Source organism: Babjeviella inositovora (genome assembly GCF_001661335.1).
Source record: "Babjeviella inositovora NRRL Y-12698 unplaced genomic scaffold BABINscaffold_6, whole genome shotgun sequence".
NCBI lineage: Eukaryota > Fungi > Ascomycota > Pichiomycetes > Serinales > Babjeviella > Babjeviella inositovora.
This window is the reverse complement of record NW_017566843.1, coordinates 904,170-926,764: the sequence shown is the minus strand read 5'-3', so window position 1 is coordinate 926,764 and position 22,595 is coordinate 904,170. Positions and strand designations below refer to the sequence as shown.

At 49.2% G+C, this 22,595-nt stretch overlaps 6 protein-coding genes and 1 non-coding gene across 7 annotated transcripts; 2 read left to right on the top strand and 5 right to left on the bottom strand.

Annotated features, from left to right (window-relative positions):
- Window positions 1-9: 9 nt before the first annotated feature.
- Window positions 10-511, bottom strand: BABINDRAFT_8255 (uncharacterized protein; the record flags this gene model as incomplete). Its single annotated transcript, XM_019132765.1, has 1 exon — window positions 10-511. A coding segment is annotated over one exon (502 nt), but the record flags the coding sequence as incomplete, so codon positions are not given.
- A 3,979-nt stretch (window positions 512-4,490) lies between these two features.
- On the top strand, window positions 4,491-6,362 carry BABINDRAFT_27736 (uncharacterized protein; the record flags this gene model as incomplete). The annotated part of the gene is made up of 1 exon (XM_019131409.1): window positions 4,491-6,362. A coding segment is annotated over one exon (1,872 nt), but the record flags the coding sequence as incomplete, so codon positions are not given.
- An 894-nt stretch (window positions 6,363-7,256) lies between these two features.
- On the bottom strand, window positions 7,257-9,100 carry TNA1 (Tna1p). Its single transcript, XM_019128970.1, has one exon. The coding sequence runs from the start codon at window positions 8,856-8,858 to the stop codon at window positions 7,332-7,334; it is 1,527 nt and encodes a 508-aa protein (XP_018985411.1). The 5' UTR covers window positions 8,859-9,100; the 3' UTR covers window positions 7,257-7,331.
- Window positions 9,101-10,421: 1,321 nt separating this feature from the next.
- Window positions 10,422-10,495, top strand: BABINDRAFT_t200. The gene has a single exon. It is a non-coding gene; the product is annotated as a tRNA-Ile (tRNA).
- On the bottom strand, window positions 10,487-11,586 carry RPS5 (40S ribosomal protein uS7). The gene has a single exon (XM_019128969.1). It carries the CDS (start codon window positions 11,390-11,392, stop codon window positions 10,715-10,717), a length of 678 nt encoding a protein of 225 aa, XP_018985410.1. The 5' UTR covers window positions 11,393-11,586; the 3' UTR covers window positions 10,487-10,714.
- Window positions 11,587-12,467: 881 nt separating this feature from the next.
- CTN3 (carnitine O-acetyltransferase) lies at window positions 12,468-15,631 on the bottom strand. Its single transcript, XM_019128968.1, has one exon. It carries the CDS (start codon window positions 15,290-15,292, stop codon window positions 12,725-12,727), a length of 2,568 nt encoding a protein of 855 aa, XP_018985409.1. The 5' UTR covers window positions 15,293-15,631; the 3' UTR covers window positions 12,468-12,724.
- Window positions 15,632-17,261: 1,630 nt separating this feature from the next.
- Window positions 17,262-22,198, bottom strand: GDB1 (bifunctional 4-alpha-glucanotransferase/amylo-alpha-1,6-glucosidase). Its single transcript, XM_019128967.1, has one exon. It carries the CDS (start codon window positions 21,911-21,913, stop codon window positions 17,378-17,380), a length of 4,536 nt encoding a protein of 1,511 aa, XP_018985408.1. The 5' UTR covers window positions 21,914-22,198; the 3' UTR covers window positions 17,262-17,377.
- Window positions 22,199-22,595: the final 397 nt, after the last annotated feature.

The following is a 22,595-nucleotide window of genomic DNA, read 5'->3' as shown; positions in this document are numbered from 1 at the left end:
CGGAGGAACCCAAAATAACGGTGGTAGGATTTGGACCACCCGTGAAGTCCGTGGAGTAACCAATAATGGAATCGAAACAGTTAAGCCCATCAAGAAGATCCACGCCGGCCACAATTGGATCGGTGACAGAGTCATTGTAAGAAAGAATGAAACCACCCTGGGTAGGGTTAACAACCACATTAACGGTGGTAAGCGCAGAAACAGCGGCGGTCAATGAACTGACGTCAAAGCCAGTGGCCTCCAATGGATCGTCGAAGGAAAAGAACCATTGCACAATGTACGTGTACGTTCTCACCCCAGTTCCTAAGACAGCGACATCAGTAGTCGATTGGGCATAGAAATCGGCGGTAGCCAGCCAAGCAAGCAGACCCAGACCACCGGAGGTAACATAAGAATTACAGAGGTTAGTTGGGACTGTGTTGGTGATACTGGTAACAACAGTGGTGATGTTGATGACGGCCGTGGCCACCTGGAACAAGAAGGGGACCAAAAGCAACGGAGAGAGTCTCATGATGGTATGGGTGTGGATGGTTGCCGGATATTCTCATATTCGTGGCGGCACCCTCTCCCTTATATAACCCCTTCTCCGGATTATACGAATATATCCATGTGGCTATCAATACCTATCAACCTGAAACTTAATCTATAGGGAATGCAACCTAACGCCATAAGAATTTCACCGCAATTCTGGGGCCTGGAGGTCTGTGGTGACACACCTTTATTGCCGACAAAGAGGCTTTTATCCCTGCGAGATAATGGATCTAACCCGGTATCCGCAGTCAGTATTGAGATATTTAAGCTTTAGTCACTTACACGGTGCAGCTCATCCGTGCTAGTGGAGATCTACGCGTAGGACATAATGTGCCGCACCGAGTTGGAATAGATCACGGGCAATGTCGCATATTATTTCATGTGGGAAACATAGCTTGCAGAACTAAAAGTCTAGCAATTCTGAGAAAGAGTACAGATCTAGTGTTTTAAGCACATACTTGCAAGCCCTTCTCCTGGCAAGGACATATCTCAGTAAGATAGGATCATTGTCTAAAATTCGCCTGGATTCTCGTCTCGAAAAGTTAAAAAGGTTTATTGCTTGGATATATTTTTCACACCATATCCTCATATATGAAACATCACAGGAAGCGGGCTAAGGGAGTCCGTCATAGGTTAAGAAGAAATTATACCTACGCGATTGCTCTGAACGCTAAACGGGTAAAGACCTAGACTGCCAACCTGGCTTACGATCTGGAGGCTAGGACAACGAACCCTGTCAAAACATGGCTACCCCTGCACTTCCGTCCTGCATAAACACTTTAGTTGAAAGACTGCGTGAAAAATATCCCTGTTACTTTCTCAATCCCTGCAAACGGCTAGGGTCAGTTTTTTTTTCGAGTGGAGCTATAAGAAGCGGTATCTCTGCTCTAACATAAGATGAATGAGGTTTACAATCGGAATTGATGTAAAATTCGTACCCGACAGTGGAAAATATTCTACCGAGGCCTTAAAGCAAAACTCCCAGTTTTTCCTCCGTTAGTCACTGAACCAGTCGCCGGATCCCTGTCGCTCTTTCTCATCCCTGCACACACACCACGGATTTTGTTTTTTCGCATGCAAAATAATTCCCTTCCTTGTTGAAATACGCATAAGAATCCTAATGGGCGAGAATTTGGTTTTCGCACTCTCGTAAAAAATACTCACCCAATCTTGCCAAGGAAAAATTTTCAGGGTATACCACACTGGTTCTCGAGTCATCTTTTGTACTTCCACACCTTGCTACTTACGTACCATTGGAATTTCAAGGCTTTATCCCTACCTGTTTGTCGTTTTTAGTTTTCCAGTGCTTGTCCCATCGTTTTAGCGCGGACTCAACTAAAACGGAGTTCGTGTGGTCTAGCAATAGTGTGTTCAGACCGTCAAGCTCCATTCTATATACTTATATGAGGGTAGGGGAGGTATTTCCTTATATTGTACGTAACGACTCGGGCTGGTGAGCCATCTATTGTGGTATTAGTCATTGGGGACTGTCCGGTATAAATATACCCTGTTAGTGTGGTACAATACGCGCGGCAGTTTACGTATTGATCTTAGTCTGCCTGTTATGCCCCTATTCGAGACATCATCCTTAATACTTACAACTCGATTGATGAAAACCACCGTGGGAGACGAAATCGACCCTCTGTGTTGCCAAATTTAATGGGAAGTTACCCTTAACAGTAATATTGGAAATATCTGAACGAGCGAAAGGCAGATCCCAGTTCCTTCTTAAAATAATTCCCCCTTCATGTGTCTCGAGCGCATCATTCCTTGTTATCCGGGCCCGTTGACTTGGGCTGCGAGAGAAAGTGTCTTATTTCTAAATGGTTGTGATATCAACCCCCTTCATCTATTTTCACCCTTTTACTATATTCATTTGTTTTGACTGTTTACTCTACAGTGGTTCAGAGCTGAGTGAAGGCCGGGTATGCAAGTAGATAGAAACGCGTTGCTGTGATGCGCGCATTAACCTTGTGCGGCTCTCCAGACGCGCTGTTTAATGTCGCTCTTCTATCGGTGGGGATAGTGACACTATAATCCTGACATGTCCTCATTGGTGTGTTGTAGTCATTAAGCTACGCTGGTGTTTTTGGGTTGTGTTGAGGCCAAGGCTAAAAAATAATCCGATATGGAGGGACCACAAGTAAATCATTTCCAATATGACGTATTGTGTTTACGCAACCTGGAAGAGAGGTGTATATATAAAGTTTATCCGAGAGCAGGCAAAGCCAGGGATCGTTAGTTGCGTCACACCTCATGCATATCATGTCCTCGGTCCGAGAGTATAACTAGGAAACATAAAGGCGCTTTATGGGACACGTCCACATCCCCGGATGTGGTAGTCATGGGAAATAATATACTGGATGGCACGACTAGACTCTTAGAGGCAAGTGTTTCTGAGGGCAAAACAGTTACACCCAGCTTCAAAACTTTATTTTTCCTCTATTCAATCTCTACCAAACCTGCTAGTTTTGGTACAGGGATTGCCTCTGCCGTAGATCTAGAGACGCCGGTATATGTGACCTTAGAGCCTAGTGCATGTGCTGGTTTCCTTATTTTCCAAAGCCAGAAAGGGGCTTCCATCCCTTCACCATCGATGTATACATTCAACAGGCTCCACCATGAATATCTTCGCCCCTTATAGTCTTTTTTTTATCTCGCCCATGTGTTTACGACTGTCTTTTTCATGTTGGATTTGACCGCTGTGTTCGTATGGAGGTAACACATAGCTAAAACAAAGCTATACTAGCCTGGTAAGAGCTAGAAAGACGGAAGGGTGTGGATCTTTAACAGTATGGTGAGGTCTTTGTGGAGGGAACCCCAGAGTAGATAGAATGAACCTCTATAAACTCCCAACTCGCCCATTTTGATTGTTGTAGGGGAGGGCTCTAAGATTTTATCGAAACCAGCGTGATTCCCAAACCGAAGAATGCCTCCGAGCTATATGTATCTGCAAGTGGCCGGTCCACATTAACCCAGGTATCTCTCAAATATTCTCCCAGGTTTAAACGGTAAAACGGCTATTGTGCGTCAAATACGAGAAACTCACACTATGGCTGGACACACAACTTCAACATATAACACCAAGGTTTACCGCTATACAGAGATCTAGATGTCGGTTTTTTCACTATTCCCGGTAGCCATTTCCAATGCCCTACTTCTATTTCCAAGTTTGTGGTACCCAATCTACCCCTACACGACAGCTTTGGAAGTCGTGTCCGACGTATAGATGGGTATGCCTTTAGTTTCCAGCTCTATTAAATATCCTTCCTCGCATTAGCATCGGTTGAAATTTTAGGGTCTTGACATCAGGTCATCTAGCTGTTTCTATGGTTTTCGTCCTTTCTTTTATGTTCATGCGCGTTGCTGTGGCTTGAACCTTACAAAAGCAATGACCGTGTAGCCCCCCATTCCACCCTTGAACTTGCAATTACTTCCTGGGTGTACACTACGTAAAACCAAAGCCTTGATATTGTATTAGACATTGAATATACAGGAACCTCTATACCTCTTTCCATTTCTTTTTTATCGTGTATAATCGCTCCCTGTTGTATATATCAACGTCCTCCTGGCACGGTATCATAGCCTCAATGTATACTCTGGATGACGACAACAGTCTACTTTGACAGTCAAGTACAGTCCAAGACAGCTATGCCCCTGCCGGTTGCTCGGTCACACCTCGTTAATTTCTGAAACCAGCCTGGTTATGTTTGTCAGGGGCATTCGTGCACGTTTTATAAGCACAGCCGATCGGACTTTAAAACCGTGCAGCATGCCTCTTTCCCCCGCGTCAGATCTGGTTGCTGGGGGGGGACAGCGTTTCTGCGAGGAACGCAAAGTCTAAGGCGCAGTAATCTTATAAATCATGTGATTCATAAACTACACATTAGGGGATAAAAGGTAGTCGTTTAACATATCCACTTACGTTGGTCTTGCTTCCTTCTTACCTCCATACAACTATGGCTATTGAAACACCTACAGTGGCCGGTATTGTGGCGGGGATGAATCCCTTCACCTACGAGGCCTCCTCTCCTTACACCCTCTTCCTTTTTCAAGCTTTCTTCATCATCACGTTGTGCCAAATCGTACACTACCCCTTGTCCAAGATCAGACAGCCAAAAGTGATTGCCGAGGTTCTTACAGGGATCCTCCTTGGACCTACGGTAATGGGCCATATCCCCAACTTCACCGCCACCTGCTTCCCACCGGCGTCCATTCCTGGTCTCACCTTGATCGCCAACGTGGGTATCATCCTCTTCTTGTTTCTCATCGGGCTTGAGGTGGATGTGGTTTTCATCCGCAAACACCTCAAAATTGCCCTCTCCGTGGGTGTTGTCAATATGGCCGTGCCCTTTGGGCTCGGCTGTGCGGTGTCCGTCGGGTTGTACAACGAGTACCGCGTCACGTCTGGTGAAACGCCCATCGAATTCACCACATACATGGTGTTCATCGCCGTGGCCATGTGCATCACCGCATTCCCCGTGTTGGCGCGTATCTTGACGGAATTGAACTTGATCAACGACAGGGTAGGGACCACCGTCTTGGCTGCTGGGATCACTAACGATTTGTTGGGCTGGATCTTATTAGCCCTCAGCGTGACGTTAGCAAACTCCGCCAATGGGGTCACCACCGTCTATATTCTTCTCTTGGCGGCAGGCTGGTTCATCTTCTTGCTGTACCCAGTTTCCTGGGTCTTGCGCTTCTGGTTGACCAAATACACCAAAGATTTGGAACGGGGGCCGTCGCAGATCTCTATCATGGTCATTATGATGATAGTGTTTGTCTCCAGCTTCTTTACCGACATCATTGGCGTACACCCGATCTTCGGTGCCTTCATGGTGGGGGTCATCGTGCCTCGTGAAAACGGGTTTGCAATCAAAATCACCGAAAAGATCGAGGACTTGGTTATCGTGGTTCTCGTCCCAAACTACTTTGCCCTTTCAGGCCTCAATACCAACTTGGGGTTGCTTAACCGAGGCATTGACTGGGGCTATGTGATCGGCATCATTGTCATCGCGCTCGTGGGGAAGGTCTCGGGTGGCTTCGTCGCCGCCAAATTCAACGGTTTGCTATGGCGAGAATCGCTTAGTGTCGGAGTGTTGATGTCCTGCAAGGGTATTGTCGAGATTGTGGTATTATCTACAGGGCTCAAGGCCGGGATTATCACTCAACGCGTGTTTTCGATGTTTATCGTAATGGCACTTGTAACCACGTTCTTGACCACTCCCTTGACTTTACTTTCGTATCCGGTTTGGTACCGTGAAAAGGTGAAGAAGTTCACAGCAGGGGAGATCAACTGGGATGGTACCCTCATCGCCGACGACAAAACGGCAAAGAGTGATAATGGTTTAGGGGAAGCGGATCTGCGTCTCCTATCGCCTTCCGGCTGCCTCACTGTCGAATCCTTGCCAAAGTTTAGAGTGTCCCGCGTGGTGGTTGTGTTGGAAAACCTCGACTCCATCTCCAACATTATGCGTTTGTTGCACAACTTGGCCTTCACCGATACATCTGATGCTGACAACGAGAGTGTGGACACCAAGTCGGTGTCGGTAGCCTCTAACTACAACTTGGGTATCCACGCCATCCACTTGAAGGAGTTTACCGAAAGAACGTCCCACTTGATTCAGGCATCAACCGCGGACCAGACCAGAGATGAGGACACGTACAACCCGAACTATATTGACGACTCATCCTTTCTCAACATCTTGAGAATTTTTTCCGAGTTGAACGGCATCCACTACAGCTCCCAAACTATTCTCACTACTCTCCGGAACCGTGCGTACGCCGTCTGCGATAACCTCATCGAAACCTCCGATCTTTTACTCACCTCTGCGACCACGTCAAAGGTTCATGGCTGGTTGGCAGCGGAAGCCGGTGCGGTTGCCCGTGGTGATACGTCGAGTGTCATCGAAGCAAACACATCAGATGACTTTGCGTTCTTCAAATACTTGTTTGACCACAGTGCCTGTCACTTGGGGTTTTATGTTAAAAACGACTTCTCTGAGCCTGCTGAGCCGGCTCATTTCCGCGTTCCTGACAGTTCCATCCACCAAGCGGTGTTAATCATGGATGCGGCAGATATCACCCAGACGGATTTGTTAGCCTTGCACATGGCTGTTAAGATGGCCTTCAGCAACAACAACTACTTGCACGGTATCAAGGTGATGTTTATCAACTGCCCGGCCGGCTCGGCTGCGGTTGCTGATTTGGAAAGCATGGTGAAGCGGGTCAAACTGTCAGTGCCGGTCACTGTGGTCCGTCTCCCTTGTGTTTCATGGAGCAATGAAGCCGAGGCGCTTGAAAACGTGGTGGCAAATGTGGCCCAGGAGCATCTCCTGGATAGCCTTAGGAATGTGTTGTTCATTACGGGAAACCACATTCCAGTTGGAAGTGCTGGGTTCTTGAGTGAGCGGGCCGGTTCTTTGGTGTCTATGGGACATGAAAGAGGTTTTAGTGTCTTTGTTGTCAAAGCAGCACCGTAAGGAATTGGATTGGACTGGTTTTGTTTTTGTTTTAATACATCCTTTTGCACCATATTCAATATTTGTGAGGTCATGAGAAATACAAATTTCCTGGGGGATTGGAAGAGCATTGTAGTACCCGATTTTGCCAATCAATGAGTAATCATACTAATCAGCTGTATCCCATAGAAGTCTTGTCGGGTTATTCTATCCTATTGTTTGATACCTACTAGCGTTAATTTATGACAAATTTCTAGGTCTTAACAGGTAATTACGTTCATAATATTAAGTGGGAAAAGAGGCATAAAACGGAACAATCCAAGAATGAGAGGTAATTCTCTAAAGCAAGTACTTGAAGTTGGGATTCCTGTCACCACACAATACTTGGTCTCTCAGAGATTTGACACTGAACTTAGAACGGTAAGCCTCCGTAAGTTTCAACCTGTTCAATCTGCGGACGGCAAAGAAGTAGATGCAGACAAAGAGGAGAGCAAGACAGGAAAAGGCAATGGAAACACTCAAACCTGGGACGTATCTTGGAGAGTCCTTAGCCAAGAAAATGAAGGTGGCAATGATACCACCAATGTTACCGAAACCAATTTGCCAAGCAGTCCCGACGGACTTTCTCAAGTGGCCAGAGAAATTCAACGAAGCCCAACAAACAATGATAGGCATAGCGGTGTAGATACCCGAGGCGGTTAAGAAACACCCAGCGTAACGCAACCGAGGATTGTGGGTCCCCCCAAGGATAAAGGCCAACCCCATGAGCGCCCAGAGAATAGCACCAACAGCGAAAGGGAAACGCATCTGGAGACGGTCACTGGCAAAGGAGACGGAAATGGAAAGACCAAAGGCTAACAACCATGGGTAGACAGAGTGGTTTTGGGCGGCAACAGCAGTGTAGCCCATTTGCTTAATAATAGTTGGAGAAAAGTATGCGTAGCCGTAGGCTGGGACAATCAAACCGAAATAAGCAATAGCTGGTAGCCAGATGAGGTAATCCTTGAACACCCCACCGGTATCTTTCAAAGTGGTCTTCTCTTCAAAGCCAGAGGCACCGTTGAAGATCTCCAACTTGGCTTTGAGGAAGGCTCTCTCGTTTTCGTTCAAGAACCTGGCAGTCTCTGGGAAATCAGAGATGGTGAAGAACAAGACAAAGGCTAAACCGGCGGTGAAAGCACCCTCGATGATAAAAATCCACTGCCACGACTCGATACCATACCTACCATCCAATTCAATAATCTTGGCGGCAAGGGCACCACCAGCGGCACCGGCCAAACAGGTAACGGAGAAGAAGACGCTGAAACGCCTCTGGGCCTCTTGCTTCTGGTAGTAGTTGGACAAGATATAGAAAACAGCTGGAAAAGCACCGGATTCAAAAATCCCCAACAAGAAGCGGCAAGCCACCAAGCCGCCAAAATTCTTTACGAACCCCATACCGATGGAGACAGCCCCAAAACAGAGGATGCAGCCGGACAACCAGATATGTGGAGCAATTCTCTTGATGGCGAAATTGGAAAGGACTTCGAAGAAAACGTAAGGGACGAAGAAAATAGTTAAAGCAGTGTTGAACTGGTTACCTGTCAATTTCAAGTCATCGGCCATACCGTAGACCTTGGCGTTAGAGATATTGACACGGTCCAAAAAGGCCAAGAAATACAACAAGCAAAAGGGTGGAACAACACAGATATCTATCTTCCACATCAACTTCGTGTGGTTGATGCCATGAGCTGTGATTAACGCATCTAATTTGGCGTTCTTTTCGTCATCGGATTCGAAGCCGTAAACCGGAACCTCTGCAGAATCTTCCTTCTCCCCCGCGTAGGAGGAGTGTTCCTCCGACACCTTTTGGTGTAAGTCAGACATTTGTATAGGGAATGGAAAGGTATATATGTGTATGTATAGCTCTTTTCAGCCGTGGAAGATATTTCCAAGCTATTCTAAGGTAGTGTGTAGCGGGCGAGCACAACTTTTAGGGGGAAAGGGGATTGAAACTCTTTTATGTTGCAGGATGAAGTCGGACATCTATCCCAGTCTCCATTAGTCATACCTGCTTGAGGGGCAAAGAAATCACCTACAGAATACCGCGATTTTTCACCGGTTGCTGCGTATCCTCTGCAACATGACTCTTACTGCTCCCGGGATTCCTTTTCGGTACTCGTGTATGTAAATTTATATGCTTTTTCCCCGCTAATTATGCACGATTTAGGGTTCCTGGCGGTAGCGGGGGGCAAGAAAATTTCTCCTACAGGAAAAGCAGGGTTGCAAGCCCGGAACCGGTGCCTTAGACGCATGACTGCATTCTCAAAGCGTATCACTGAGTCGAGAACCAAATTTTGCCTGGAAAAGCGGCCAGGTTGCAGATGTTTCAGAGAAATAGGCTGATATTACATTTAGTTCCCTGCTCTTTGTGGATTCAGGGAACGTGTGAGGCGCATACATGTTTTTTAGCCGGCCCAGTCGCAACAGGCTGCTACACCATCGAAATTTTGTATCACGTGTCATACGGAGGCCGAAGGGTTTGCGCCGGAAGCTTTTTGGATGCGGGGTTCAATTGACCGATTTCCGTAGACGTTTAAGATTAGAGTTTAAAATTACATTTTGCAACAAGTTTTCATTTTATAAGGACTATACTCCCCGCACCTTCAAGCCCCAGATACGCACTTCGGTCGATATCTTTAACGTTCGTATAGTTACACGCCTAGTTTGTGGCTACCTTTATTTTTCCATATGCATGATGGGTTAATCCGTCAGACCTATTGAGAGTAACATCAGGCTATAGACGAGCTATTAACTTACTAAATCCAGTTGGTTGATCAACTCTAAGTCAAGAGTGCCTCACTTCACGTCTCGCGGCAGGTTTGTGGCACGAGGTTGCTGTCAGTCTCCGGTACCAGAGAAAGGACACAAGGGTGCAGTACCTTGAAGGATCAAAAAGCGAGGGGCACGTTCATGTCAGCCCCAGAACCGTCAAAGTAAATTAAAGTGACAAAAAAAAGGGCTAAATCTCATGGATGTATGGTAAAAAGGTCTCAGATAAATGACAACCTGAGGGTTATTAAGGCAGTTCAGCGTATAAACCCTGTAATTCCCGATGCCTACCCCCAAAAACCTAACTTGGGTTTCTCCATCACAGAGGGGTGTACTGGCCACTTAACCAGCTGCTATCTGACATTATCAGAGTTCCGGTGCCAGTTGGGTTATCGATCAGGGAACTATTGTCAATCGTTCAATCCACATAAAGATGCGGTTATAATAATCCACAATGACAGATACTTTAACCTGAAAGTATCCTAAAAGTAGGATACCACTTCCTTATATAATTCCATGAGATTGCAACATTTGTGATCCCATTCACTCAAACCCGCACTGGTGGCCACGCACATCCTCAGGGACAGCCTCCCTAGTTCTACAAAATCGTAAGTAATTGGTCCCTTGGCCCAGTTGGTTAAGGCATCGTGCTAATAACGCGGGGATCAGCAGTTCGATCCTGCTAGGGACCATTATTTCTATCTATTTTTTACAAATACCATGCCAGTTTTTTCGACATTTCAGCCGTTTTGCCACTACATATTTTGGGGCCCAGGTCCGACATCACTGGCGTATCTACAACCCACAGTGGTAAAAAGGTTGATACAAATTGTACACGTTTAACTAAACATTAAAAACCCCAAATATACAAAGCCACGTGTAAACCACGCTGACAACGTGACATAAAGTTCTTAACGGTTAGACTTGGCAACTCTCTCAAGTTCATCCTTCTTCTTGATGGCATAAGAAGTAGCGGAACCCTTGGCAGCGTTGATCAATTCTTCGGCCAAACATTCGGCGATGGTCTTGATGTTTCTGAAAGCGGCTTCTCTAGCACCAACGGTCAACAAAGAGATAGCCTGGTTGACTCTTCTCAATGGAGAGACATCGACGGCCTGTCTTCTGACGGCACCGGAAGAACCAATTCTGGTAGAGTCTTCTCTTGGGCCACAGTTGACGATAGCGTCAACGATGACCTGCAATGGGTTGGCATCGGTCAAGATGTGGATGATCTCCATAGCGTGCTTGACGATTCTGACGGCCTTCAACTTCTTACCGTTGTTTCTACCGTTCATCATCAAGGAGTTAGTCAATCTTTCAATGATTGGGCACTGAGCCTTTCTGAACTTCTTGGCAGCGTATCTACCGGAAGTGTGAGAGACAAAGACTGGCTTGGAGACCTGGATGTAATCAGTCAAAGCAATGTCCTTAACAGAGATGTCCTGGAAGGTCCACTTGTTGAACAACTTGATTTCCTGCTGAGCGGCCTGAACATCAGCTGGGATTGGGGTGGCCAATTCAACTAATTGCAATTCAGCTTCCTGTTGGACGACTGGTTCTTCTTGGTACTGTTCTTCGACGTCGGACATTTTAAAGAGATGGTTCTTGAAAGGGAAAAAATAGCGTGTTCTAAACGAGTGATGTTATGTGGTGATATTAATAATTAGCGTGTGCGTGTAGTAGGCGCTATGTGGAATGGTAGTAAGGGGGAGTAGTAGTTAGCGGGTACAGAGAGAGAGGAAGAAAGTGGTAGGAAAGTTCGTCATCAGTAAGGTGAAAATTCGATTCTTGGGAATCTGGCGAAAAAACCGGAAAATTTCATGATAAAAGCCCTAATATAGGGTTTATGTATGCTGAAGATTACTTTTTCCTGCCTTATGTAGTGAATATCCTAGCATGCAGGCTGTTTCTGTCCTCAAGTCTGACTTTTTCGTGACTGTGGTGAGAACATGACAAGCTTGGAAGAATAATCTCCCTTATATGCCGGATATTTCAGATCAACCTCGAAAGTAGCTTTTTCCCCATCAAATGGTGATTTTCGGGTTAATTTGCCTATAAATTTGGTATAGCTTTATACCTTGCTTATAGCTTTACAATTCACCAAACTCATAGTCAAATTGAAGGACATGAGACATCTATTCTTCCGGTTGAAAGATCCAAAAATTCGGAGTTTCCAGCTAATCTTATCCTGCGTGTAATTTGAAAGTTTTTATCGATGGAATTACTTCATCGGCCCAATTAGGAAATGTAATGTCCATACCGGAACCAAAATTACGCTACAAAAACCCACCGCGTGCGTCAGACACCAAGTAAAAATATATATAGCCTAACAACATATGCAGTGTTGTATTCAAAGTTATTTGAGATGTGGGGTGATATCTGCACGCCAGGAGAATGCCGTAGTGTGCATTCTTAAACGTGGTCTGGCAAATACTTACATATACCTATATATGTCATTGCTCCTTCTAATGCTTCAAGTTTTTTGAGTGCTAAGTAGTTATAATTGTATATATACTACTAACTACACATTTATACATATTATCCGTCAGTAGATGTTAAATATTTATTGTTATGGAAAAATTGTCGGACATACCTTTATATTTTATTTATTGTACATTAAATTTGGTGTAAAGGTGAAAAATCTAATAAAAGGTTTTTAACATATATGCATCAAATATATTATAGCCATTATTGTAAGCTGATAAATACTAATCCTATATTAGCACCAATTACAACTGACCCTAGTCTTAATTAATGGCGATTCTCGGCGTGATTCCCGATCTCAGATAACACGAAATATACCTTTAGACAATCAAGTATACAGCCCCAACCAGAACAACACCATCTCCGGCCTTGCAAATATACTAATGCCTGTTTATTATCCTATGCAATGCTACCATTGCTCACATTCGTCATTTTAGCTACCCCCGCTTCATCTCGCCCAGATCGTTAGCGCGCAAGCGCTCGACTTTCTCCATGACCTCACCCAAGAAGGCTGCGTGGGCGCCGTCGGTGTCTTCCTCCAAGCCGGCGGTGGAGGGCTGCGTGAGCGGCGTGCGCGAGCGTGAGCGCAACCCACGCGCCATCTGGTACAAATTCAGCGCGGATGTAGAGCGCGAGTGGAGACGGCTAGTGACGGCAGACTGCAAGTGGGAGCTGAGGCGTGACATGGAGTCCGTTTTCAAGTAGTCCAAGTCACCGCCGTCAAAGAAGCCGTAGCCGCCCAAAATGTACTCAGTGGCGGTGCCGTGCGACGATGCGCTGGTGTTGTCGCGGTGCATGTCCTGCGCGGACAACGCAATCTCATTGTTCAAGTATGCGGGGAGTGCAGCCGCGCGCGCGCCCTTATCAAGCACGCTGGCAGTGCCCGGGACGGCGTTCGCGGATGAGCCCTCGTGGACGCTGCGGCGACGATGGGAGGAGCGCATGCGTGACACCTCCATGAGACGCGCAGTGGTATCGCTCTGGACGCTGGTCATGGCGACAGCGCCCAAGGCGTCAGCACTACCCATACCGGGCTCGCCATAGAGCAAGAGCGACTCGGTGGCCTGGCTTGCAAAGGCAGCCTTTGCGAGCGTTTTTACGCACTGCACAACCCATTGGACCGTGTCGAACAAACGGTCGGTCTGACGCCACTGGGAGGTCCCCACGAGCGACACACTCAGACTGTTCGGCTTGATGATGTAGCCAATACCAAAGCCGTTGGCGACGGCGGGTGCGATGCCAAAGTACTTAATGGCGGGGTTGCCACAATTGGCGATGATAATCTCGGGCTCCGAGATCTTTGCGAGCACCTCGTTGCCGAAAAAGAACTCCTCCATCTTCGGGTCGAGAAGCGGGATCTTCATTGCGTCGACGGTGTCCGGGCTGCTGTTGATGGCCTCGCGGTTGAGGTAGATCGCTTTCAACGCGTTGTAGTGGCGCTCCCAACCGTGCCCGCTGATGGCATTCTTGTAGCTCAATTTGTGCTGCGCACACGCTTTGGTAAAGAGCTCCCACTTTTCCGCGTCCGCCACGTCCTTAGAGATGAACGCGCGCGCGCACGCCTCCACCACCGCCGACTGCACCGCGATCAACTCATTGCGCGAGCCCGCGAACTTGCGAGTGGATATAGGTTCCAACGAGTTGACGAGCTTGCCGTACAATGCGTAGTGTGCGAGCTGCGTTGCGATCTGCACGAGAGAGTCGAGCGAGATGCCAAAGAACTTGAGGATGTGCGTGATAGATTGTACGCTGAGTTCCGCCGTGTGGAATGTGTGTTGGTGGATCAAGTCCGCCAACCGTGTCTCTGAGAGGTGGATCATGTAGGAGAGCTCGTTCTTGATGTTGAACTGCAAACGAACCACGCCTTCATCGTCGGGCACGGAGGAAACGGGAATGTTGGGGAACAACAGGTACTCTCCGCCGTTGATCTTTTTTGCAAGACGGAGGATCCCGTCAGTATACACGTCGCCAATGAAGCGCAACACGCAGTTACCATCCATCGACGTGTTTTCCCACACTAAGCCACCTGCCGCATTCGCGCACACCACTAATTGCAACTTGTCATACCAGCGCGATGTGCACGAACCGCGCTGGATACCACCGACGATGCTCGACGTTCCGTGTGGGATCGTGGCGAGCTTTTCCGCATCCGTCTCTGGCGCGCTGTCGTCCAAGATGAGGAGAAACAATGCCAGGTTGATGCTCTGCATCGCGCACGGCGCCTGTGCAGTGAGTTCAGGGATGAGGTGACCCCACTCCGTGCGCGTCTCAGTGGTGACTGAGCCGATGCCCATTGCGGTAGTCTCTTGTGAGCGCACGATAATCGTCAGGAAGATCGTGCACAACTCCGCCTCGGTGTAGTACACGCTCTGGCGGTCGGGCGACTCGGCGGTCGTCGGCGCAAATACATTCACCTTCCAATAGTTGTTGTTGCATACGACCACGATATGGCGCGCGGTATTGTTGTCGAAGAAAGCCACATCGATATCCTTGGTTGCGGCGTTGGGCACGCGGCACGAGTTGAACATTTTGGTGTAGTTTTCCATATCCAACTGCACGCTGGAGTTGCGCGTGACATCGCCGGAAAGCGCGCCGTCGCGCACCGCGCCGATGAACTTGACGGCGGAGAAGACGAGCGACGCTGCTCGCTCCTGCTGGTTGATGGGCTGGTTATTTTTAATGGTGAACGACAACGGGTCTTTCTCCAAGAGGAGGAACGGATTACGCGGGAGCGTATCACCGCGTAATTTGCCATAAATTCCCGGCGTTGTCTTAGCAATATACTTGCGGTCGTTTAAATAGCATTCCTCGCGCTCTGCGATCGCGAGTAAGTGCTTTTGCAACACGTGCGCCGTGCGCGAGTGGAGAAAGTTGATTGTCGCGTCGTGCAACTGGTCGTAGATGGGCTGTGATGGGATGAGTGGCTGGAGCGCTGTCAAGAGTTGTGCGGTGGTCGACGACAACGGCGGCACAGGGAGCTTGGCAGAGGGTTTATTGGTGGTCATGGGCTTGAACGAAAGTGAGAAGTTGAGGTGGGGTAAAAGGAGGGGTAGTTCTCAAAGGGTTCAATGACGAAACAATGGCTATCAGAGTGACTGGCGAACGTGTCCTGACTAATGGGATGCTGAGTAGGGGTTGAGCCGAAAAAAAGTGCAAAAGGGTTAAAATACGGCTTGCGGAACCAGCAATGACTGAGGCAGGTGCTTTTTGGATAGATTGGCGAGATATCGTTACTCCGTAGTCGAGATATACGTTACTTAGCTGTGAGAGATATACGTCGGTTATTAATGATATCCAGAAACAAAATGATGGTGGGTTTGCTGGTTATATACTGCCGTTGGTGTCAGATTGTCAATTATGCTACCGCCAATCAAGCCGCTGCCATTATAAGTAGAGTATGCGGCCGATGCCCCGTGCCTACCCTGTGTTCGTGGCACATAACGTCACACGGTGCAGGGCATGACCAAACTGAGGACAGACGGAAGCACTACCAGAGTTTGCGATAAGAATCGCACGTGATAGTGGTCATGCAGACGCCTGAGGAGCATCGGAGTGTGTGCAGGAGACGGAGTCGGAGGGAAGGAAACATGGTCGGAAGATCGCAACAGACCCACAAGTCCGACGCCGCGAGATTTACGCGAGTAACGAGCGACTGGTTGATATGGAAGGAGAACAACAGTCCCAAGATTCAGTTCCTGCCAGCATTCTAAATTTGTGCTCTTGATTTAGGTTTTCCAGTTCACCAATGGTGTAAGTCGAGGGGTGACCTTATTTTAGCTCACAACTCGAGCTCCGAGTCATTAAGCTTTTCTACCCAATGGGGCTATTTTAATTTCTAGCAATCCTTCTTCCGGCCGGCCCATCGGAACTTTGATTATCATTAACCTATCGGCCCCTTTCATAGCGCCTTCAAAAAATACCATCCGTCATTGTGGCGTATGGGGTGAAGAGTGGACTAGCGTTGTACGTTTTATAAAGGGTATTGGTGTAGGGTTTGCGGTCTCAGCTTCTGGATCCACCAAGATAAAGTCCTTATCTGTGTTCCCAGCGGTTAAAATCCGGTTTTTGATCTACCAGGTGGAAATTATACGTATCCTGTACTCCGGATACCGGCTGAAATAGTGAAGACGGCATCAGAGTAGTAAGGCAGATACGTATTGAGTTGACCCAGAAAATTACCGTAATAACACACTACGGTACTCTTAAACACTGAAAGCAACAATAGGGATTCAATCCAATCACTTCGTGTCTGGCTTCCTCTACTTGCCCGTCCCGTCTGCTGGGGACTCATCAGTGATTGGAAATGCTTGTAATGGTTCCGGATCGAAGAACATAAGTACATGTACAGCGCACCCCGTCTCTATTATATTGGCGAGCGCTCACTTCCAACTTGGTAAAGCAGATAACTTCTTAACGGATATTTCTTCCCTGTCCGGGAAATTGCTGAACTATGGTTTAGGAGTATATGGAAATTATAGGTTTTGAGATCGATGGCGTCATCGCAAAAAGCGTGACATTCCTTGAACTTAAATATCAGACAGATAGAACAATTACAGGACCGAAGACGAACCTAGGGGGAGTTCCTAACTAGTATACCATTGATATATATCTATATGCGTACTGGAAGCACTAGGGTAAAGTCCACATATACAGTGTATTCATGTTCTCAGTACCAGTAATCTGCCAGAAGCGCTAGACGCTAACCTGTAACTGCATCAGTCCTGAACCACAGTACATGAATAGATAAATGAAAACTAAACGACATCCTCGAATCAGTATATGCCATGTTGAGCTTGTGAACGTCTCCGTCTAGGAGCTAATCCACCGAAATCAAACCTGAAAGCTGAAATAAATTTCCTTACATATGCCTTCTTTTTCGTGCCACATGGTATTCAACCGCAAGAAACCCGACCACAAACGAGCACAAAGCAGATAAATCCAGTCTACCAGCTGGTAATGCTAAAAAATAAAAATCCGTCATTCAGGAACTTCAACTATGATCTGTCATTCGGTAACGCAATTACCATCTCGTTAGACAAACATTATCCCTCTCTACATTAACAAGCACAAAAAAAAGTACATTACAAAATCTACTCATTCCACTCATCATAGAACAAGTCAAGCAAACAGGCCGAGCTCCAGGCCTGGGTTGGGCTAGAATCATAGCACTCTGCACCATCTCGGTTTGTCAACTCAGTCAAGCCGGCCCACGGGCTCTCCAGAATCCACTTACGGTGTCCCTCCAAGCGTCCAGACAACATCTGATACAAGTACGTCGACGGCTTGCCATCCGCAACACACTTAGGGTCAGCCACGACGTGGAACGCTGCGAACGCACGCAAGAAGTAGCCCATACACCAGACCCACTCAGGACCCTGGTGATAGTTGCGGCCCTTGGACGTAGCAAAGTCGTCAGAGTCCTCGGAGTTGTGATAGTCTGGACGGTAGTTGTAGTCAGACGGGTCAAGCGTGCGCATACCGATCGGTCCACGAATGACCGCGTCCGCGATCTGGAGCGCGCGCAATGCGCGCGCCGGCGCGAACAACTCAGGCGCAACGCACATCGCGATCGGGAAGTTTGGCCGCAACTGGTAGTCTTCGTACGGCTTCGATGTGCGATACACATCCTTATAGATCCCACGACGGTTCACCAAGCTGTTGTCAATGTCGAACTGAGAATCCTCTTCCGGGTCTTCCGGAACGTAGAACTTCTTTTCAAAGTTTTCCTGGACCAACGCCTCCCATGCCACAAGCGAGATCTCTTCGCCGTCTGGCTTGACCACCGCGGCATGCTCAAATGCCCCCTTGGAGTGTAACCCATTAACAAAGCGTAAACACGACTTGAGCAACCCGTTGATTTCAACATTGGCGCCGTCGCGGGGTGTGCCCGGTACACCCTTGGACCCCGCACGTGCGCTCTCGCCCATCTTGTCCATCCAGGTGCCACAGTTCCACGGGGAACCGCCGTGGATCAAACCGGTGGTCCAGTCCACGCTGACGGCAACATTGAAGCCCTCGTCACGCATTTGCGAGTCCAAAGTACTGCCCGCGTTGGCCTCGCGGAACGCAATGCCGCGCGCGTGGCGTGCAAGGATTTCATAGACAATTTCGCGCACGGACGACTCATAGGCGAACGCTTCCGGGGAGTCGTACGCAACCCATGTGTCGTCTAGCGGGAAGCGACGCTTAACGCGCGTGTCCAAGAGCGCAAGCCCGTCCGGCGCGTGTGTCACGTAGTCCTGAACGCTCTGCACGAAGAACCACGCGGCATCGCGCGCATTGTAGCGCGGGTTGCGCCCCGCATCCAACAAGTTCGGAATCAAGCCGTGTTTCAACGTCGCGGCAAAGCCCAAGATGTGTGTCTTGGCATCCTCAAACCGCCCCGTTGCGAGCAACAAGCCACGCAACGAGATAAACACATCACGGCCCCAGCACCGCATGTAATCGTTGCTGAAGTGCGGCAACCCTGCGGCCATGCACGGCACGTTTGCAAAGGGAAGCACGCTCGTGTTGTTCATCTCACCCATCATCTGTACCAGACACATCGCCAAGCTCTGCACAAATGCGGTAGAGTGTTGGATATGGTGCGGGAGTAACGCGAGCGCCCGGAAGCGCAATGCCTCGTACGCGACGCCCGCCACGAGCGCAAAGTAACGTGGCAAGAGGTAGTACGGCACTTTCTTGACTGCCGCGAAGCGCGCGTGCAACCAGTCGCGGAACGCCGCGACCCCACGCGACCCCGCATACTTGTCCAAGCGGTTCACAATGTAGTCGAGCGGCCACTGGCCCTGACGCAAGTGGTCCATTAATGGATGCGCCAAGTCGTTCGCGGCAATCACCGGCTTCAAGACGGAAATCCAGCCCTGGAGTCCCGCGTACACCAACGGCCCGTACCCCGGGATGTTGTAGACCCCTTCACGGCCCGCACTTGCGTCTCTTTCTTCCTGCTCGCACTTGTATAAGAGTGCGTTTAAGTCGTAGAGATCCAAGTCCTTGGAGGCTGAGATTGCGCCCGTAGTGAGAAACTCATCGAGCTCCAGGTTCGCCTCGTCAATGGTAGTAGAAAGCAACACAATGCTCCCCTGAGAAAACCCTGGGGGCAAAGTGATGGTTGTTTCGTTCTTCTCAGCATCGTAGCTTATGGCGGGATCATCCAATTTGATAACCTCCACCGGGATGGACCCCAAGGTGCGCTTGTCTTCGACATAGTCTCCTGTCCTGACCAAGCTGTACGCAAACATCGCGGCGACACGGGTCCCAGAAAGCGTGATGGGCGCTAATTCTTGTGTGCCCGCATTGTGGAACTTGGAGCGTGCGACAAGGAACAAGCCCTTGCCGGTCTTGGCGTTGGTCCGGCGGACGGTGATGTATTGGTCCTCATGATGGATGTACATCTCGTTGTCCTCCAGGTGGCCGACCGACTGGTAAGAGGCTTCTTCGCGCGCCTGGAGGAGCAAGCGCTTGACCTCACCGATGCCGTGGCCCCAGGAGTACGTGCGCGACTCGTTAACCACATCGAGGAGCGCAGGGTAGCACTCGTCGTAGCCAAAGACGGAACCGACCGCACACGCGCAGAGCGAGACGAGCGCGGCATTGGGGAGGGTATCTTCGACACAGCGTTTTTGCGCGGGCATTTCGTTGTCATGGGTGCAGTCCATAAAGAGGGCATGGACGGGCTCGGCCTGAAGGACGCGGGGAATAGCAAGTTCGGATGCACTGTCGCGCGTGGCATCGACGCCAAGATTGTGTTCGTCCCTTGCAACCAATGCTTCCCCCCTCTTTTCATCCATCGCGGGATACGCAAACTCATCCAATGGCAACCACTGGAGCGACCCAATTGGCCGCCCTCCATGTCGGTGCACTAACCGCGACAACTCCTCGACCGACCACGCCTGCATCGCTTCGCGGATCAACGAACTGAGCCCGAGACGCTCCACAAACATCGTGTCCATCTCCTCGCTACCGGAAAACAACTCCGCCACCACGTACACGTTCGGGTTGACTTCTCTTGCAACGTCGAGCAAAGCCTCGGCCACGTGAAGCGGTGTGGAGTGTGCATTGTCAATCCGGAGCCCGTGAAAAACACGCGCGCACAAGCGCGTATACTCGGTCATCCGCTTCCACACATACGGTGAGTCTTCTGGCCCCGTGCCGTAGCGCAACTTGACACAGTCGCCCCAAATGATAACCTCACGGCGGAGGTACGCCTTGGACTGGTTGGATGCGAAGTCGACCAATGGGTTGCCGCCCCAAATCCAGCCGTTGTTGGCCAACGCCCAGTCCGTGCCGTGCGCACTAAAGCGTGTGAAATAGCGCTCGGTCAAGGGGTGTTCGTCGGTGACGGGACCTTGCTTTGGGCCGTTTTCGTCGACTCGGAGGTAGAGGATGCGGCTTTCGAGGGAGGAAAGAATGGCCGCAAGATCTTCGTCGTAGGTACGATAAAGGGGAACGTTGATTTCATCAAGGATGCGGCGAGCTTCGGCAGAGGCGGCGGCAAAGTCGCTAGCGGTGGCGGCATCGCCAACAAGGCTCGCCAAAATCCCTGCAAACTTACCCGCATCAAGCTTATACTCGCCTCTTCCGGCAAGAACAAACGGCGCAGCTGTCTGCGAAACGACCCACTTGGCCAATCTCGGCAAATCAGACTTGGCTTCTTCCGGAACGTCAATTGCTTCCGCGCCCCACGCCGCGGCTGTAGCCTCGAGCGCAGCTTTGACGTCGATTGCGTAGAACTCCCACAACTTGAGCTCTGCAATCACATGGGTGCGAATGCCCGCCATGAGAGCACTCACATCATGTGCGGTGCGCGGATGGCTAGGATATCCCAACGCATCTAGCTGTGCGGAAAACGCAAGCAACGCACCGTCCAACGCAATTGCCGCTTGGAGATGTGGCGCCGTCACCGCGTTGTACCCCGAGTCCGGATGGTCTTGCAACCACAACGAGTTGTTTGCCGTGTGATTGAACACGATATCGGTCAAGGACAAGATTTTGTGGTTCTTTTCCAAGTCTGCGACCATTTTTTCCACATCCGCGACGTCCGCAAAGTGTTCCGGGTCAAATGTGAGCTGGTCAGCAATGGAGTATGGTGAGTTTGACTCGCCACGTGTCTGCAACGGTGTGAAGTGGACCATGTTATATCCCTTATGGGCAACTTCACCAAAGATTTCGTCCCAGTTTGACCTTGGACCCATCCATTTGGAGATGATGCTCTCCATGGAGATGGCGTTGAAGGGGAGAAACTCGCCGTTGAGGGTGAGCGCGCACGGCGCGTTAAAGTAGAACTTGCGCGTGGTTTCCGGCTGCTCTGCGAGGTAACTCACATAGTAGCAGTAGGCACCTGGAACGAAAACGTCAATGGGAAGGAATACATCCTTGGAGAAAGAGCCGCTAATCGGGTGTTTGTAGAAGCGCGTGCGGTCGAAAGGGGTTCCTGCAGGCGGAGCGTTTGTCCAGACGACACCACCGCGGGTAATTTTCGCTGATGCCGGGATTGCGAGCACCACGCGGTAGAGCGCATCGCCAGCACGGAAGTCGCGCGGTGGCGGTGCCGACGGGAGGCTGAGAATACCGGTGCCGACGAGCGGTTCGCCGGTGGAGGCAAGGCGGAGGAGGACGGTTTGCATAGTGGGTCTCAGGTGAACAAGCTTCAGCTAAGCGGATGAGCAGACAATGAAGCCGATGAGATAAGCTGCGGCGAAACTTGTGAAATGTTCTAGAATTGCAAATAAGAAGCTGAACTTGGCAAGTCTAGCTCAGAAGTGGAGATAGAGAAGAGACTGGCTTGCTTAGCGAGTGAAAATAGCACAATGAATTCGGCTAGAGTTTGACAAATAGAAAGAGTCAGACTGAGGAAGTACTGGGGTGTGTAGTACGAAATGATGTTCGTCAGGGCAGTGTTTAGCTGTTGACTATGGATGGAAGCGGGCGGGAATTTCTCTGGATGAGTTGTCTATAAACAATTGCTTCAATTGAATGGATGAGTTTATTGAAGGGTTTGAAAGAGTCTTGAAAAGAAACCTGGCGTCAGTTTATTTCGGGAGCCATAATGGGCGGCAATTTATATTGCGGAAAGGTGCGGAGTTTTTCGGGCGGGGCTGCTTATAGGCAAGCCCCCTGGGCGCATGGAAGGTGTCCGGAATTGCGTCGAAGAACGCAAGTGGGCGGGAGTTATCGAAACGAGCAGCCATTGTTTAACGTATTTAGACGGAAACTCGATAAGCTATTATCTCGAATGATCTATCTTTTTATAATCTGTAATATCATGAGTCTATTTAGTTGCAGCACGACGGCTCATCTGTGCCTGCG

What these genes read in the sequence shown, in the direction of transcription:
- TNA1 (XM_019128970.1), bottom strand. Translation starts at nt 8,858, where the DNA reads ATGTCTGACTTACACCAAAAGGTGTCGGAGGAACACTCCTCCTACGCG.
- RPS5 (XM_019128969.1), bottom strand. Translation starts at nt 11,392, where the DNA reads ATGTCCGACGTCGAAGAACAGTACCAAGAAGAACCAGTCGTCCAACAG.
- CTN3 (XM_019128968.1), bottom strand. Translation starts at nt 15,292, where the DNA reads ATGACCACCAATAAACCCTCTGCCAAGCTCCCTGTGCCGCCGTTGTCG.
- GDB1 (XM_019128967.1), bottom strand. Translation starts at nt 21,913, where the DNA reads ATGCAAACCGTCCTCCTCCGCCTTGCCTCCACCGGCGAACCGCTCGTC.